Here is a 19880-nt window from a genome sequence, read left to right on the forward strand (position 1 = left end):
CCATGAATCACATTGCATTAAGACTTCTCATCACCTATTCATAAGCCTGTGAGATAAAGAGCTCTTGAGAAATTCACCTGCAAGGACCATCATACTGTTGATGAGTGTGTGCCATGTACTTTTTACAGTTTGCAGAACAGCAGTTGTCTGTGGGTAGCTTGTGGTTTTCCTGTAAGACGGTAAATACTTACTGACTTGCTTCCACAAACTAAGAAAATGTGTTATTTGTAGAACAAAGCAGAGCATTCTTGAATTGTTGCTTTGTAAAACTATAAACCACAGAAAAATGCACAGAAATGGTTTAAAGATCTGTTTGTAATAACCAGTGTTGGGTAAGTTACTTTAAAATAGTAACTTAGTTACATTACTAGTTACTTCTCTCAAAAGTAACTCAGTTACTTCAAGTTACTCGTTACTTTCAAAGTAACTAGTTACTAGGGAAAGTAACTTTGGTTTTACTCAGAATTCTCTTGTTAATGTGTTTCTTCCATAACTTTGCCAGTCTTCTAGCTTGCTTACTTGCCACAAGTGCACTGTGCCACCTAACAATAGAAAGGAAAAGATAATGTGCATATTTCCACGAGAGAAATCCCACGCCTGGACCGTCATTGACTGCTGCCATGATTCTAGCCTACGTCACAGCATCATGCGCGCCTTTTACATCTAACACAAAAACTGCAGTCGTGGTGCTTTCGATTGTACTCAGAACTCGGAAATTCTGCCTTCTGAATAGGAAGATGTAGGCAACACCAGACTGCAGATGAGCTGCATACAGGGCTGGACTGGGACAGAAAATTGGCCCGGGCGTTTTGACTAGAGACCGGCCCACCATTATAGGAAAAATCATAAAGCCTTTGAATGAAAATAAACACTCTTGTGACAGTGATGTACACTGTTTTGATGGTATATATGCATCAATCTATCAATCGTTTGTTGTAAGATTCAGATAATTATTTTTTAAAAGCTAGACATTTTAAATGAGAATAAGAAAGAAAAGTATTTCTTTGTGCCCCCCTCTCCCTGTTAATGCCCTACCTGGCCCCCTGGCAACACTTTGCTAGACCCGCCCCTGCACAGTTACCAGCTGTCAGCTACCTAAAAAAGGATCCTGGGGTTATTTGTCTCTCAGAAACAGTTCATAACTTCCCTTCAACTCATTCATGTCACCTAAAAGGTAAACCTGTTTCTCCATCACCTGTTCAGCTCTGATGATTCAGTAAGGACATCTCCTGGTTTCATCTTCATGTTTCCCTCTCACCAGATAACCAAACCATATCATGACCAGCAGGTTTACAGCTGTGGCTCCAGCAAACATCAGCTGATACTAGAAATTAATATTAAATAAATTCTAACAACAGCTGATCAAGCTTAAACGTGCTGCTGTTGTTTACCGCGACATCCGCTGGTTTCCTCTTTCGGCGCAAAGTGAGCGATAAACAAACAAGAGAGCCGATCAGCTGATCATTGATCAGTTTCATGACTGAAGTAGAAACGGGAGAGGGAGGGGGGAGAATGAAAGAAGAAGAGGCAGCTGTGCAGCAAAGACACAGAATAACTCCAGCTTTGTGCCTTTTTCATTGTAGCTGAATTACGGGACAAACTGTTCCTTTTCACCTCAATAAGAAACGCGTAATATTTTCTCTGAATACCAGACGGGACGGTTGGCAACTCTAATAACTTATGAACAAAATAAAGTTCAACATCATTAACTTCATAGCACCCACCCAGCTGTATAGAAACTCCGTCATGCTAGCTAGTACGCAGTACGGAAAAAGTCAGAATAACGAAAATAAAGTCCACCTAAACTTGGTTTATATCTGACCCAGAGAGACTGCAGGTCATAACTTCTTACCTGAAGTTCAGTTCACACTTGGACCGGCGGCCGCCTCGGGTCTCTTTTCCTTCTGCCTCCCTTTTCCTTCATCCACCTGCTGGCCTCCACCACTTGCTAATGTTACTGAATCTCCGCGATAGCCACCACACGAAGTAACGAGTAACGACCCTATCTAAATCCCAGTAATGAGTAACGCGTTCCTGATTTTGGCATAATAACTAGTTACCGTCCTCGTTACCACAATAATAACGTAGTTATTGTAACGCGTTACTTAATAACGCGTTAGTCCCAACACTGGTAATAACTTTGGTAAGTCTCCCCTTCCATTATTAAAAATTGCTTTATGCACCACAATTTGGTTCCTGCAAAAAGCAGAGATATAGACCTGGTCATTTCAGGTTCAGTCATGGACTAGCCTTCCAAAGTGTAGTTGAGTGAGGGACAAATGCAGATTTACAGGTGTGGGGCTAAGGCAGACCTCTTCTTATCATATGTTTGCTTTAGAATTTGAGTGACAGCAATGTATGTAGTATTATTACAGTATTAGATATCTGTTTGTGTTTAGTAGTACGGAATATATACTTATCTATGGGGCATAACATTTTTAAGAAGGGACTAGATTTGTCTCCTGCTGCTGGAGACTTCTGCCCGTGCTTGGGCTTAGTCCTAGAAATGATGTATCTGACCCAGATATCCTCAATTACAATTTCTCTGAAATCCAAACCTCACAATGTCACCCAAAGTCTCTTTTTTTCCCTTTTTTTTTTTCCAGTGAATTTGGTTAAATATCTCCCTTCTGGCTCTCACTGTATTTGTGTTGCTTGGCAACATTAACTTAGCGACTGTCTTAACAGGAAGCAACTGTGGAGGCTTCAGCGATTTAATGACCCAAGTCTTCTCGCTGGCTCGGCGCGAGGCTGTTCGTTCACAGCATGGCATCCTGCTACCTGCAGGGTCCCATCACATGCTCATATTGTCTCTCTGGGATGCAGTTATGTTTTTGCATGTTGAACAAACTCATTATCTCAAGTTGCTTATGAATATGGTTCTAATAGTACAATTAGCTTAATGGTTATCCATTGAGGCGCACATGTTTATATCACTACATTTACCAAGACTATTATTACCCACAATCCTAATCTCAGCCATCATAAATTATGTTAAAAAAACAAATAGTATGCTTTGCTTACCATGAATCTAAACCTGCACCGTAACTGATTTTTACTCATTTAAGCAGTATTGTGATGTGGACATATAATAAGATACTGTATTATGTATACACCATACACATAATACAGTATTGTAAAAGGCAAAGTGGCAAAATAAGTTCATAACTTTAATTTTTCTTTGCTGTAATTGCATCAGAAAACCATAATGTTACTTTGTAACTGAAAAACAGTACTCATACTGTAATACTATACATTTAAAATACAATAATAATATTGTAAATGACAAAAAGTAACAATGTGGAAAATGAAAACATTAATAAGTAGTAACGGTATAAATGAAAATACAGGTCTATAGGCCTGGTGAATAAGAAAATGTAACCATGATGTAAATGAAAATGCAGTAATAATGCTGTGAGCAGTTTAACAGTAAATTCCCAGCTTCCAGTTGCCAGGAATTTACTGTCATATTTAGAACACCTACTGTCACCTTGACTCAAAACTGTGACTTTAAAGTAAGATAACTGGTACTCTCAAGGCACAAACTGATCCTTAGAAAGATGTAATAGTCCACAGTTTTGTAGATATGACCCAGCGCTGCAATAAGAAATCCATGTCCACTTTGTGTAATTCATTAGAGCCAGAGTTTGGACACCACTGATAAATCTACTGTATCAACAGAGCTGGGAATCCTGCCATTGTGTTATTATGGGCACTATTGTATTATTTGTGGATAGCACTCTTAGAATAAACTCAAGGTGTTTAAGGAGCTGTAATCTAGTGCCAAAAAATAGGCAAGCTATCTAAATGTACAGCTTTGTGATGTATGTTTATAGCAGATGCGTGCGTGGCTTTCTAAACCAGGGTGCCCCAAAATAACCCCTGTGGGCAAAATCAGTTGAATCCAAAGTGCCTGAAATAGGACCTGTGTGCAGAAATTGGCTCTCATACTGAGTTTGGCCCACCAAAGTATTACACTGGGTACAAAATGCAGCATCTCTCATTTATTTTCTTTAAAACTGACATTTCCTCTGAGTTATTTGAAAGCAAGCTTTCTGTAACCTTTCCAAATAACCCCTTGTGAAAACTTGGGTCTAAAATGACTTTTAAATGTTACAGTAAAAATATATATCCAGAGATGCCACTTCAGGTTTTTGACTACAATGTTTTATCTTTTACAGTTTTAAAACATTTTGTCTCCAACTGAAGGATGCTCTTCTTGTATTTGCAAACTACAGAGACGTTCATGCACTCTTTTTTTTTTTCTCCTGTTTTAGAAAGTCGGGCTGACATAAAGTAAAAATAAAAAAACTGTTAACAAGACAAATTATATAAATGGATGCCTATAGGAAGGACTTCCTTGTATGAAGTATCTGAAGTTAAGTGGTTTATTTATCCACCTTTTGGCTGGAACTGCTTGACTAGCTTAGCCGCCAGTCTGTGACCATCTGGTAACCACCGGAAAAATGTGTATTCCCTGACTGGATGGTCAGCAGTTGCTGAAGGTTGCTGGCACTCACTGTGAAACTGATTGCTAGATCTCCATGCATGCACGCCTGGCGACTCCTCTAGTAACCCTAGTAACAGTGACCCAGGTTACTAGGGACTCACAGGTTGCTAGGGAAAAGTGTGCGTTTTGAAATTTGGTGGTTGCAGCAATAATTTCCCCGTGACCGAAGCAATCAGAAGGACATTTCTGATGCATCTCTTTGTGACTGATTTCACTTGGTTAAAGCCAGCAACCACTACCAAATGGTGGGGAATCCCAATTTTCCTCTAGTGACCGGAGGTTGCCAGAAGGCCGCCAGCTGGTCTATGTGACTGTGTGAGGTCTTAACTGGACGCTATATACATCCAAAAGTCTTGATAATGTCCTTTTTTATGATGCAGACTGTCAAGATCTACCCCCATTTGTGTGATTGATGTCATTCATCCTCAGGTTTTACCTCAGTAGGCCAATTTGTTTTCTTGTGACCACCATAAACTCAAACATCCTCAACATGGTGCCACATACTTACTGGACATAGCCTCCTCTAACTTCTCTGTTTTACTGCACATTATTCTTCTTCACAGCAAGGAAGGAAGGAAGTGTTAAGGAAGTGCTCACATCTGTCCCTTTGTGTTAAAACACAGGGACAGATGTGAGGTTAAAGAGATACTTGATACCCAGCTGATGGGCACATGCCTTGAACAACTTTGGGTGGTTTTAAAACCCTTCTCACCTTGTTTTGCAGAGATGGTCAGCACAGCACATTTGAGATATTATTGCTGTCTGGCAGCTAATCAGTATGATCTTGATGTTCCTATTGACAACTGGACTTTTAAGCAGTGATCTTCACTCCTCTCCAGCGCTCCCATTCGCTATGAAGAAATGGAGCTTGTGTCTCCATCTTTCTAGTCTCTTTTGTCTGGAGCAAGTATTAACGTGTCTTTTTTTAAGGGGAAAACCCCCAAATCATTTCCAGGATGTAACAGCTCACAATGATCACAAGCAATAACTGAAAAAAAAAGAAATAAAAAAGAAACACACAGATGAAATAAATGGAAAAATAAAGCAAACTAAAAAAGCAACTGCAGCAGGCTGCACATACTGTACAGTCAGTGCATGTACACATTTTGCATTATCCATTTTTCATCTGGAGCTTTTTTAGTTTGCTTTGTTCATTTGCTTTTGGTTATGTATCCATACCTGATTTCCTTTATAGAGTAAAGAAATGTTAGAGTTGTTATATCATTTTATAGATGTAGAAATTTAAAATGAAACCGTACCCAGTAAGGTCTGATTGATTGCCTCTATTTCTGTTTTTATTATATTTGTCCAATCTATTTGAACTGTTATCAATTTCAGATTATGCAGTGATTCAGATGTGACCCCAGATGTGGTTCCAGATGTGAAACAAGGCTATTGTGTTGTTTAGCCTTGTGAAACAAGGCTAAACAACACTTGTAGTAGTGATGCATTTAGGTTCTGACAGTCAATAGGCCAAAAACTGACCGTTGCTTATCTCTGTGTTTTAAAGGCAATGCAAAGCTAGTGTGTTAAGCTTTTACCTTGAGAAGCAAACATACGAGAGATACTGTATATCTCATGCAACAATTGTGGGGAAGACTGCTGACTTGACAGTTGCCATGACAATCTTTAACACCCTCCTCCCTTCTGAGAGTAAGCCACAGGAGGTCATTCCTGCAAAGGCTGGCTGTTTGCAGAGTGCTGTATGGAAGCATATTGCTGGAATGTTGATGGGAACAGCGTCCTCGTAGTAACAGGTGCTCAAGCAACAAAGATAATCAAAGCTTTGAGAGTATTGTCAAGGAAAGTCGATTGAAGAACTTGGGAGAGCTTCAGAAGGAGTGGACTAAGGCCTGGGGGGCCACAACAAACGTGGGGCCTCAGGAAAGGTGCTACTGTACAACGGTCAGATTCCTGATATCAAGCCAGGCCTGAGTCACAAACACCGTCAGAAGCATCTATCTGGGAAAAGGCACAAGAACAGGATTGTTACTCAGTGGTTCAAAGTCATTTATTCACATAAAACTAAATTTTATATTTCATTTGGAAATTGAAAATGGGAAACTTCATTGGAAATGAATGTCTAAGAGTATGGACCAAGCGTGGAGAGGCATAGACTCCAGGTGTTTAAGGTCCAGTGTGAAGGTTCAGGGGCCTCTGATGTTTTGGGGTTCTGGTTTTGGTGGTGGTTGGTCCAAAGCTACCCAGCTACTGGGAGATTTTAGTGCACTTCATGCTTCCATCTGCTGACAAAACGTTATGGAGGTGACGATTTTGCTTTTCCAGCAGGACGCAACACCTCCCCACAGCACCAACATTACGACCAAAGGGTTTGCTGACCATGATATTACTATCAGCAGACAGATATTGCCCTCGAGTGACCTTGACCTAAAAGAAATGAGTTGAAGGTGGCTATCAAAGCAGCCTGGGCTTAAATAACACCTCCACATTGCCACAAGTTGATCACCTCTATGCCACCATGCACCGATATAGTAATTCACGGTAAAGTACTGCGTTTATAAACAAAAGTACTTTTCTGATGTATGTGTGTGACTTTCATGAGCTATAATAATAATGGATTGGATTTATATAGCGCTTTTCAAGGCACCCAAAGCGCTTTACAATACCACTATTCATTCACTCTCACATTCATACAACAGTGGAGGCAAGCTACAGTTGTAGCCACAGCTGCCCTGGGGCAGACTGACAGAAGCGAGGCTGCCATATCGCGCCATCGGCCCCTCTGGCCATCACCAGTAGGCAAGTAGGGTAAAGTGTCTTGCCCAAGGACACAACGACCAGGACAGAGAGCCCAGGGATCGAACTGGCGACCTTCCGGTTACAGATGCAATTCCCAACCCCCTGAGCCGCAGTCGCCCCTATAAGCCATAGTCATCAAAAGGAAACAGTAAATATTTTGCAATGTTTCACTTGTAAGGAGTATATAATACCTCAAAGTTGACCATGTTGTATTAAATAATGGAGAATAAAAATAACATTTTCACTTTATTTTTATTTCTTCAGCTGCACGAGTACATAATCAGTGGCTTGAGTCTCAAAAGAGGAGCTGCTCACCATCCTTTCAGCAGTAGACTGTACTGTGTTTTTAAAATGTTTTTCCATTTGTGCTGTCATCCGTGTTCTAAAAGTAGACTTCTTTATTGTAGGATGTCCTCTTTTGAAAACAAAATTATCTAAAAAGCCTCTATATTTGGTATCTGTTGTTGCCAGGCAACAAAATGCAGTCCCAGCTGAATTTTTTTTTTTTAGACCCTGAACATTTTAAGCTATTTAACCAAATACTTAAAGGACTGACATGGAGTTAAAGTGGATGTGTAGTGGGAAAGGAAAAAAGAAGGGCTAGACAGAAGAAGAGGACTAGCTGAGTGACAGGGTGACGGGCTGGCCGGCTTCCTGGTTTCTCGCAGACTGTTGTCAAACTCAGTCGATCTTGGAGAATCCCAGTGCTGCCATCTGGGTTTAACGGGAGCTTCATCCTGGCACTGCCTACTGGTACAGATGGCATAAGGATACTATGTCACTGTTACAGTAGACTTGAGTACAATAGAATAAAGCAGAGCTGCAAAGTCACAGGTCGGTTTAAGTCTTCACGGGGAGCCACAAGATTTACTGTACCTATATCTAATTTTTTCCAGGGGCCAACATAATTACTCTAATTGTACTACTCTAATGGTACTTGTTATCATGTTGTCATGACCTCCCACACAAGCAGTCCAGACCTACAATATAATTTATTTCACACAGTGTTTAAATTGATCGAAAACACATCCTGACTGTCGCTGCTGTTTTGGAAAGAAACTCTTAGCATTCGGATGATTGGGAAGAAGTATACTGAAATGCTATTAAAACAGTCTAACACCCAATGTCTAATCTTATTTATTTTACAGCATTAAAATGGGTCTAATCTGTTGTATTTGATTATCGAATCCTATTTTATTCATGGATTTGACTTCCTGTAGAGCAGATCTGCAGGTATGAGTGCTCTTCTGCAGTAACACACATAACGCACTCACACAGTTGCACACCTAAAGCTGCCTACTGCCAATGCACTGTGTCATGCTGGCCTCTGAGCAGCCTCACTATGCCGTTATGGGCAGTAGAAATAAGGCAGGGACAGCTGCTGTCACCCTCCTTAGGCTAATTTGTCCTGATGTTCCTGCCACAGTCCTGCTTCTCAGATCTCAAACCAGTGCCTCTCTGTGTGGAATGATTTGCAGAAATGTAAAGTGTTGATTTAATCGAGGATTTTGGAAAATGACGATGCTCATCTTTGCTAATCCACATGAAACGTGCAGCTGAGGTGTAAAACCGCAGGCAACAGATTACACTTCAGAGTGAAACTCTGAGCTGAGACACAGGCGTACGTACAGGAAGTTTAGCTATTACTTCACTGCCAACCTGTTTGTACTTGTGTTGCCAAGACTGAAGAAAGTGGGCATTTCTGTAAAGTGGATTTAAGCTCTGCTGAGTGAAATTGAAATAAACAAATAGTATTGAATTGGCTCGTGCTGCCTGTGAATGAACTGATTAGACTTAGAAGCCTCAAAACAGCAGCCCACTCAGATGACTACTGAATGTAAGCAGCAGTTTGCACCACACTGAGCTCTGGGTAAGGCTGCTCACTTAGCATCCATCATGTCGTCCACAATGCCAGCAGGGTCCCCGGCTGCTTCCACCACTGCATCACATGTGTGGCTCGTCTTTGATGTTTGTGTGTCTTGTGTCATGCCACTATAGGCCAGTCAGTGTGGAGATAGGCATCATTACCAACAGTTGTGCTGTGAAATTAAATAATGAGCAAGCGAGAATAGGTTAAGATTCAATGACAACGTGGCACCGTTGCCTTTCAGATTCACATTTCACTTTGGATGCTAAAATGATGGTCAGGAGGAGGAGGGACACATTTATCACAGAGGCCAAAGATTAGTGTGTGTTTAGCAGGGTGGGTTCAGATACTGATATTGCTGGTGACTTGTCATACGTAATTTAAAGAAAAAGAGACGCTTGTTTGGAATGCAAATAGTTACAGTATAAAGCACAATGGATAAGTCATTTATAAATATAAGGACTGATGGATTACTAGTCTGTTCGTATTAACTTCAATAAAGGGCTTTCTTGGTTTATCATTCTCTAATATGCCATCAAATCCAGTTATAAATACTACAAGTTGGTGATTAGTGGATTTTAGTCCAGGCTTATTTGCAGGACCCTTATAATTAAGTTAATAATTGTTAATAAGAATCTTTTAACAACGTGGCAACTCATAATTGGTTGTAGCTTGTAGCGGAACTATAGAGTTAAAAGATAATTTCTTAATAGTTAATAAGACATTATTACATCATATCATCCGTTAAAAGACATTGCCTTATAAGAGCGTGGCGTTTGTTTAAAATAAACCTTTTCATTGAATATTATCTCTAATCGAAACCGGGCTATTTTTGCGCACCAAAATAGAAAAAAAAAAAACCTCATAGGAAAAGATGGAGGCAGCATGGCAACAGTCTCAGAGACAACCTCGACTTCACGTGCACGTGCACGCGCACCTGCACAATGAGATAAAAGACGACTTCTCCTCTTTGCTCTCACAAACTCTCACCCGTGCGCGATTACCGCACACAGGCACGCACATCCACGCGTCCTCGTTCCATCTTCATCCATCTTTCCTCCCCCTCCTCTCTCTTTCTCTCTCTCTCTCTACGAGGGACGTATGGGAGGGGATGCTCGTGCTGAATGTGTTTTTTCCTGCAGCGTGCTTTACGGTACCGGAGAAGAAGAAGGAGAAGCACGCCGCTCCCCTCCGTTGGTCACGGAATCAGTGTTGTGACATTGCGCGCCTGCTTCTTATTTTCTAAATGGACCGAAGGGGATGTGACTGAAAGCAGTGTGTAGTCTGCGCGCGTGTAACCGAGTTGGATTTAAACCTGACCCTGAGATGAATCACACTGCCCCGGTTGATGCGCTCATCTCCTCCGTCTTCTGGCTTCGGGGGCACTAAAGATGCGGCTGATAGCGCGGGTACCTGTCCTGGTTTCACACCGGTTCGGTTTGTCCCGGTAGACTGATCCCGTCCGGTGCTGCGGTTTCCAAAGGGGCGAGCTGAGTGATTTTTTTCTTTCTTAACCGGATCCGTCACCAGCAGCCTGCCAGATGGATAACTACTCTACTTTACAACGTAAGGCGACAGTGACAGACACATACCTGCTGCCGTAGCCCATTTCATGTTAAGTCTGTGCTAATGATGGAGTTCCCTTAATGAATAACCACATTAATCTGGGGTTAGCAAAGACTGCAGCTGAAGTCAGATTTTACTGGATAAAAAACAGAAAAAAAATAACTTAAATAAATATTAAAATATCCTGTAAATGTCCACAGGAGGGACATTTGATGGGCTGACATCACGTGACAACTTGAATGGCATTTTTCAGAATTTGGTGAGCTTTGCTACTGAGCATCTGAACAGTGGCACTGTACACCGTATTTAATAATTTGGCGCTTAAATGTATGCACAAATTAAGCCCCTTCATCCTTTCATAGACACCCCCCACCCAGGGCCTTTGAAGCTCCGAGATGAGCTAATGAAACAACCATGACTGCAGGATCAGGGAGAGGTGGGGTGTGTGGGGGGATAATATATGATGCAGTGTCACATACCCTCTTGTCTTGACATGTAGCCCCCAGCCCTGTTGCCATTATAACGTCATGCTTTCATATAATGCACCACATTCACACCTGTTAAATCCACCACCTTGAGGTATGCTGTGCTTATTAGACTATCTGCACCATTATTTAGCTGGATCGGTTTGTCATGCTTGTTGTGAGCCTGTAATGACAAAGGCTTATTAACCATCTGCCTAAATGGTTTATGGCTGCAGTTATGCACCTGTAGAAGGTTATGGCTTTTTATTAACTGGATCATAATTTTTACAGATACAAGCTCTAATTTGTTGTCCATGTCTCTTCTGTGTGTGTATGTATGTGACTTACAGGGCTGTAAACCAACAAAAAGAGCCTTTTTTCCTTTTTAAAATCAAAGAGAATATTTAATTCCAATCTCAACTGCAACATATTTTAAAGCTCCTCTGTCTTTGTTGCTCCTAAGACGGTTCTATTTATACACTCTTTTTCGACAGGGCTTTGAAGTCGCTGCTCATTTTGGTGTCATTTTGCAAAAAAACACTATTATGTGTTCAGCACTGGTTTCTTTCTTTGGGCACACTGATCACAACAGCTTACATGCTGCATGTGTAATTCTCCAGACATGGAGAGTGATCTGCCACATCTTCAGGATACATGAGATATAGAATACCATGTAGATTTTTTAGGGACTATAAAGGGATTTTTGAGAGGTTGTCAGGTAGAAATGTGTACCAGTAATGGAATCTAATCAAGTACCTTATAGCCATGGATTGTATTTAACGCCTGTATGTTGAAGATTACTTTTCAAACCAAACGTTCACTGAGACTTTCGAACACAAACCACTGGACTGATCAATAATTTTCAAGGGAACAATTCACAGGACTCAGTTACTGACAGATGGTTGTAAAACTGATATTTTTTTCAAATAATAATAAAAAACTGACCTTGCAAACACTTCATGAAGTAGTTCACAGCAGTTGATCTGTTATAATAAAACTCACACATTGATGAATCTCTGGTGTGGTTACATGTATAACCCCTTCTTGCATTTGCACATTGCTGCTCACACATTTCCTAAATTATCTCATGAATAGATAACAGAACACTTGCAGTAGTTTTCACTGTTTCCCTCTTTGTGGAATTTGTTTTCTCCTTTGAATGATGATCTGCCAGCTGTTAGCAACAGCTGGATTAGTCCAGTATTTAGCAGCTGCCACAGCTTAGTCGATATTGTTTCACCTTGTGAGTCTGTATCTGTAGCGCACAAAAATATGGTCCTGGCTACATCTACCATAGCAGGAACTACCATTTTGAGTACTTCTGCAGGTGTTTATGTGCCTATCTGTGGACAAGGTTTTTCAAGAATTGGTGTCATAACCCTACAAGATGCCGTCGTGATAGTTTACAAGTAAGCAGCAGTCATGAAAATCAAGTTCAAAGATGGTTGCAGTTTGACCCATGGGTAATGATTATTTTAAGAATGCACAGTGTGATACCAGTGCAAGATGGTCAATAGTCAGCAACTTAATAAGTGGATCTTTTGATTATTGCTTGGTTTCTATAGAGTAATATTTTCAATTAAAATGGCCAAACATTATCCAATTCCACCTTCTCAGTGTGAGAATTTGCTGTTTTTCATCATCTTATTGAAACAGCTTTTTGGTTTTTAGACTATTGCTTGGGCAAATCTGTGTTTTTATGCCTGTCTGTTATAGCTGAGCAAATGAATAATCTGTCAGTTGTCGAAATAAATAGCCATCTCATTTATACTGAAAACCCTAATTATTTATTAATATACTTTATGGTTGGTACTTAATCCCTTGTCTTTGGCATTTGGTGGTTCCCGTTTATGAGAAATACTAAAGACAGAAGAAGGTTTTACATACGAGCACTTAGTGATGGTGAAATAAATAATATTCAGGTAACTGCAATCTTGTCATCATCAGTTTTCCGTATTACTTACATTTAAACCCATCTATAGATGTACTCATTTTGTCAGTCTAAATTAAGCATGCCTAGTACCGAGGCTTCAGATCTAAGAAATGATAAATGCATTAACATTTCCTCTTCAAAGAGAAAACTTGCATACAGATAAAGAAGGATGAGTGGCTCAGTGTTCTACTGCTGCTCCACTTTAGCTCTGACAGGACACTGCTGTTTCTTGCTGCTGCTGCTGCTCCTGATGCTGCTGGTTGCCTAGTGACTGTATCCATGGAACCGGCTCCCATCGTCATGGTGATGGGCCAAGGGAGAGAGACCCAGTGAGGGAAGGGGGACAGAGATACCAGTACATCTGCAGTGTGTGCTACAATGATGAGGATGAATTGTAATATCATGAAGGATGATGATGATGAAGACTGTAATGCTCTGATTGCGATATTCTGGTGTTTTCAGATGTAGCGATACCACTGAAAAGCATGGAGAGGCTAGTTTGAAACAGAGAAAATGGTTATGTGGTTGCCAAAATATGAAAAATATGTCAAGGCAGTGGTTAAATGTAAAAGCCGTACTGCTATCCATGGATGGCTGGATCGATGGGTCGATGGTCTGTAATAGCATTGCAATAATTATCAGAGCTTAATTAGCAAGATTAACCTCGAACTATGTTCATAATATATTTATTAAGGTAATTTCATAAACAATCATGTTATGGCTAGCTGGCTGAGCACACATGTTTGCTAGTATTGTTGAAAGGAAATTTTTGTTGTATATTTTTACTTTGTTCCATTAAATGATTTACAGGTGTCTAAAGCAATACTGTTTGATATAGATCTAACAGTATCATTGTAATATAATTTACATTGGGTGGTGAAGGATATTTGCCAAGCTAGCCATTGAGATGAGATATAATTTTTCTAGTGCTAAGATTAGCAAGCAAGATACATTCATCTATCTAGCTGTAACTTAACTACACAGCACAAATCCACTGTTATCCACTTAAGACTTTATTTTGCTTTGTAAGGTAGTTTGCAGTTCATCTGTGTTAGCAGTGATGCTAGCATTAGCTAATATTAGCTAGAAGATAAAACGTCTTCTAAAAACAAAGCAATACCGCCATGTATCTAATGCCCTGCTTATGTCAGCCGTAGCTTTACCTGATAGCCAACTTCCTGAAGCTCAGACAGGCTTTGTTAGATAAAACTGGCTACCCTTCTGAGTTATGTTTGGGCTAATGGAGCCCAATTGATTTATTGGCAGGTCGATACCATCTGACGAACTATTTGCTGATCTATGTGTATGAAGTAATAACGGTCAAAAAGTGAAAAAAGAGCACTCTAGAACTTCCCTGTTGGCAACATGTATTTGGAATGCCACAAACAGGACAACCAGCTGATCCGAACAGTCGGACCAAGTGTAAACAAGTAAATAAAGAACTCCATATAACAAATGTCAGGGAAATGCCTATGGTTCGTGTGTCCAAAACAAAACATATACTTAAATACCATAGTTTTAAATCACCAAATATCAGACTGTAAAATCCTAAATCGGTCAGGCTCTAGCAGATAATTTGCTTGATACCTATAGGCAGTATACAAGATACATTCTGGGTCGGAAAAGTGAAGTCAGCTTAGACGAGGCTTACACCAGCGCTCGTTTTAAAGGCTACCGGTGACTGACAGCTGTGATTGCAAAAAGCCTTTGGGTCCTATAGAAGTGTGTGGCAAGTCAGCCCTTGCATCTGACCTCAGTAAATACTTTTGTGATAAGTTTAAGGGCTCAGTGACTTGTTTTGTGTTATAGTAAATAATAAATAAAGTTCATTTTGTAATTTTCGTCAGAGTCAGAAAGACTTCACAGTAAGAGTCGCCGCTCATACATTAAGTTTGTTTTCAGTGTGCCAAGATGGTGGAAGTTGCTTAACTTTCATTTATTGGAGCATGACATAACACTTTCATTGTGTTGATCAAAGCTTCAAAGATAAGTAAATACATTTTGAAAGCATAGCAACAATATCTCTTCCCAAAAAGCTTTACCTGGTTACTTAATAATGACACTCGCCAACATTTCACCCTGCAGAAGGAACCATCCATGTGTCCATTAGACATTAGCATCCCCTTTGGCTGAGCTAGTGGAGTACTTGCACTTCCTATGTTTGACAGGTGTAGTTTGTTTGAAGGAAAATATTTCCTACCTAAAAGTGCTGACAACAAGGTTTGGGTAAATGTAATCAAGAGAAAACCAGAGTCTAAAACTGGGCAACTAAAGTCAACCCTGGTCAAGAAATGGAATGTTTTAACAAGTATCAGAAAACATGTTTATATTTTTTTTCATGTAAGTGTTCATGTAAGATTTTTGGATGGCATGTGGCTTAAGCAGCCATGTGTAAGCCCAAAAGACAAATGAGACCATTTTTTTCTATGCTTCTTAAAACCATATTAGCTTACACTAGGAAACCCTTGCAGGATTTTAGAGGAGCTCAGAGGAGCAGAGCGAGGAGTAGAGTAGAAGGGGGAGGGAGGAGGAAGAGACAGAAACATTATCCTCTTCGTCACGGCACGTACTGTACTGTAGGTTCACACAGGCTGTATGAGTCCGTTCCAAACTGGTCTCACAGAGGATAAATTTATCTCAGTCTTGTTGTTCATTTCTCTGGTTTAATCGGATTTCAGTCTTTTTTAAAAATGTGAGTACAGATTTGTTCAGGGAGCATCCGTTCCGTCCCTTCTCTAGTCTCCGTGGCAGTGTTGCCATGGTTGCATCATTCACATTGTTCTCTTGAGGGTGACATAATAATTTGGCTCAAGTTAGAGATTGTGGCTCCTTCACAGTATAACAGGGACATTACATTTGCTGTTAATATTAGTATTTTTTTTTCCCACTGGAGTTCCTCTTCATTAGTATTTTTTTTAAAAACATTGAACACTAAAGAATTGACCAAAACAATTCTTTGAAAATATTTATCCTGGTTCAGGCTTCTTAAATGCAACAATTAATTTTTTTAATGTCACTGGAAATTGAATGTCTTTGGATTGTGACTGTTGTGTAGATAAAACAAGACATTTGCAAAGGAAACTTGTACATTTTTTACAATAAATTTCAGTCTATAGACCAAATAACTGGTCATGTCATCTAATATGAGGTGAGTTATCAATACGTTGTCTTGTACTTATCACAGGTACACTGCCATATAAGTTGTTTTATACATGTCAGAGCTACAGAGCAGAGCTACTCTAACTCAGCTGTTGCAACAGGCCAGCGACAGAGTTTGAATTGAGCAGAGTCAAGCTGTGTCTTCACGGTGAGTTGCTAGTTTGGCAAATTCATTGCTACAAAGTATCCAGTGTTTCAAACTAAGTAATACACAAGAAATCAGACACGCACTGTGTTATTTCTGCTGTGCTGTGCAAGCATGTTACAGGAAGCACAACCAGATCCCTGCTGTAATCGTCCTTATTATTAAGTCTCTGTGGCTGCTGAAATAATATTCCAAACTGCAGAATGCCTGTTGTAGCAGTGTCATACGTGTCCTCGGGCTTCACTTTAAGATCCACAGCTGCGGTGCACCAGGAGCATCTTTTTTTGGAAACACTGACAGGGCAGGTCGAGAAGCTTCTGGTATTTCTTTGTCACAACCGTAGTCTCCCCTGATCTAATGTGACAGCTACAAGAACACTAAAGAAGATGACTTGTCATTGACAAAGAGGAAGTCAGGCCAAGAAGTCTGTTCTGAGATAATGGATCTTTTCAGGGGTGCGGAAAGTAGGACAGTGGTGCAGGCACACAGGTGCCACAGCACAGTTCTACAAAAACAAGGAACGGCTTTTTAGATGAGGACACAATGGTAGTGGGGTATTGAGTGGAAATGAACAGGTAAAAAAACCCCACCATAGGTAACCGTGCAGTTGCTAAACAACCTGGCAGGCTGGCAGCAAGCTGATTCACACGTTACAGTACGCACAGTGTGTGTAAGCGTGGATAATGGAAGTGTGGAAGTCTTTCACACTTGACCAGTATGTCACTCTGTACAACCTGCTGTGTTTGTGTGTGTACCTGTGTTTGTGTGTGTGCAGTTTTACTTTGCTCCATGTTGATGGGATGATGGGAAATGCCTTCATAGTAAAACAGCTTTTTTTTACGAGTTCCACAAATTTCCACACCTTTAGAAGCTAGAGAGATGACAAGATTTTATGTGAATCTACAACTTGGTGTGAAAAATACAATTTTAAACTGAGGAAAAATCCATCAGTAACCTGTAATGGAAAATGTTAAAATCCTTATTGGCAGCTGCGGTACTTAAAGCTGAGAATCTGTAGTCAGCTTTGGACTAATTTTCTTGGTCTTAACTAAACACAAGTGGTCTGTATAGTATATAGTGTTTGGTCACTGGAAAATATGTTAAAGTTAACGCTCATTAAGCACCAGCACAGAATTGCAACCCAAACATTTTGCAGAGCCTCTCATGCTTTCCACGTTAGAAAGCAGGAGATGATCTCTTTTACAAAGATCTGCAGAGCTCGTGAACTTCCTTTGCTGATAAAACAGCAGTAGCATGGCTGATAAACTGGATTTTATTTTTTCTAAATTGGATGTTTAGCTCAGATGAGAGCATCAACATTCATTTCCACAGTCACACGGATACAAAACTGGTGTAAAATCACCAGTCAAATGTGATTTAAAAAGTGCTTTTAAAAAAGTGCCAGAAAAAGAAGAGGAATGGTTCAAATCCTTCTGCTATGAATGCACACAATTTCTAACATTGTGGCTTTGTTCGGTCCAGTACCAGTTCTGCTCCTCCCATGAGGGCACTTCAGAAACGCCATACTATTTCACCTTATGAATACAGGAAATGTCAGCCTGACTGAATTAATGGCTACGATGTTTCCTGTTTAATTGCCTCTTCGGGGGCAGCAGCAGGACAGCTGCCTTCTTTTGCATTTCAGAATTGTCTCGTAGATTTCTATTTGGGATCCTTTGAGTCGCTTCCTTTTTTGACCTCCAGTATCTCTCTCTGGTCATACATCATTACCTTACATTAATAGTAGCTGGCTTATTCTAACTCCCAGTCCGCTGTCTCTCAGTACTGGATCTGACAAATTAGGTCACTGAAAAATATAAAATCACAAACTTTTTCTTGTTTTGTTAAAAAGTCCAAATTTATTCGAAAACAGCTGGTAGGTCATCCACCCGAGTACAAGAGACTAAATTAGGGAGGAATAGTTGAAGATGATGGAAGCAGGTTGGGTGAATGAGCGAGTATTGGTTTGTCGGTTTGGTCCTGGTTTTAATAGAGTGCATAGAAAGCACTTTGCATCTTAGCTGTCAGCTAATCTATTTTAGATTATATGAAAAGTGAGTACTACTTATGGTAAGGATGACATTTTTAACTCTTCCAAAACATGTGCCAAGTCTCAAGTGATGTAGTAATTGCTGGAGAGGACAGTGTATTGTGTGGGTACCTCCCAAGAGATTGAGGGATGAGGCAGGTCTTTTTGACCTTGTGCTGGTTTGTCCACGTGTTGCCATAGGCAACCCAGTCTCCTCTTAATGGGGCAAGAGCTCTGCCAGGGCGACTTTTAGAATGCCACTTTGTTTGAATTTAAGTACGAAACAGACCAAGAGCAACCCTAAGGCCTCTATCATAGTCTTTAAAATCCTTTCATCTGTTTCAATCTTTTAGTGATGGCTGTTTCTGTTTAGCAAAAATAAGCGCAGCCAAGATGAAAATAAAAGCAGAACAGAATCTGACATGGGTACGGTGGAAAATCCATAACTGCAATTATTTTGTAATTAGAGGTAGTAGCATCTTTAACTGTCTGCATTACTCCGGCGTAATTGGAAAACAATTTGTGAAAAAGTCTCTGGAGAAAGTTTTGGAAAGCAGCAGAACAGAGTGCAGACAGACAAATGGGCAGGAAGGAGGATGGACGGGCGATGGAGTAATCTCCCTAAGTCGACAGCATCTGCCTACTGTCCCGCTCTGTCTGTCTCAGCTCAGCTGTCATGGCTATCAGACAGGAAGAGACTGTGAGATGGCGTGTCTCGGTGTTCGCTTGGGTTTGGCACACTTAGGCATTTTATCATTTCCATAGGACAGCTGTTTCTCTGTAACCATCACCTCTCCATGTTTATATGTTTAGGAGGCAACTGACGTTTTTCTTTTTCATTTTAGATCAAGTACCAGTTCCATTTCACACCAGTCTTTGGCAAATGCTGCTCTCTGGAGACTATTTTGAGCTACAGGTTAGGTGCATTTATGAATAGCAGAGCAGTGTATGTTGGATCGACTCAATGTTCGTTCGCATATAAGGTAATAGAGGAACTGGAGGAATAGAAGAGTTTTTGGAGAGGAGCGCTCAGAAATAAGGATTTGGCAATGCCATCAGTACTCAAGAGTTCTTTGTTGGCAATCAAAGAATAAAAGGAATCCCTGAAGTTTAATATATAAAATGTGTTCAAGAGCAACTTTTATTATGTTGGTTTCACTGTAATTGATGGTATAGTTCTCTGGCCAGATTTACATTACAAATCATACGTACAAGGATCAGATGCCGAAGTGGTGCCATAGCTTGATGCCACTTCCTTTAAGACTGTGGAGGAAGGTTTTTCTACCTTATATTCATTGATGAGTTCTAAAATGCTTTACAGTCACAAGCTCAGAAGGATAATAAAATACAATGTTGGTTATTTCTGCAGTAGACAGGTCTTAAAATGTGCCTCCTTAGGTAGAGGTACATTGCTGGTGCTGCAAGATTGGTGCTGTTGCTGCCCATT

At 40.3% G+C, this 19880-nt stretch overlaps 1 protein-coding gene across 10 annotated transcripts in view; it reads left to right on the top strand.

The window, feature by feature from the left end:
* The window catches only part of lrrc7 (leucine rich repeat containing 7), a 123775-nt gene that overhangs the window by 17537 nt on the left and 86358 nt on the right, over window positions 1-19880 (top strand). For 4 of the 10 annotated variants that reach the window (XM_082509844.1, XM_082509846.1, XM_082509842.1 and 1 more), the window contains exon 1: window positions 10137-10703. The exons of 1 other annotated variant lie outside the window; for it this stretch is intronic. In XM_082509844.1, coding sequence (XP_082365970.1) covers window positions 10679-10703 — 25 coding nt within the window. In that variant the 5' untranslated portion in view covers window positions 10137-10678. Of the gene's footprint in view, window positions 1-10133; window positions 10704-19880 lie in introns of those variants that run through there. 5 more of the 10 variants (XM_082509843.1, XM_082509849.1, XM_082509845.1 and 2 more) reach the window with 4 other exon arrangements.

Source organism: Aulonocara stuartgranti (genome assembly GCF_965226115.1).
Source record: "Aulonocara stuartgranti genome assembly, chromosome: 17".
In the NCBI taxonomy this organism is placed as follows: domain Eukaryota; kingdom Metazoa; phylum Chordata; class Actinopteri; order Cichliformes; family Cichlidae; genus Aulonocara; species Aulonocara stuartgranti.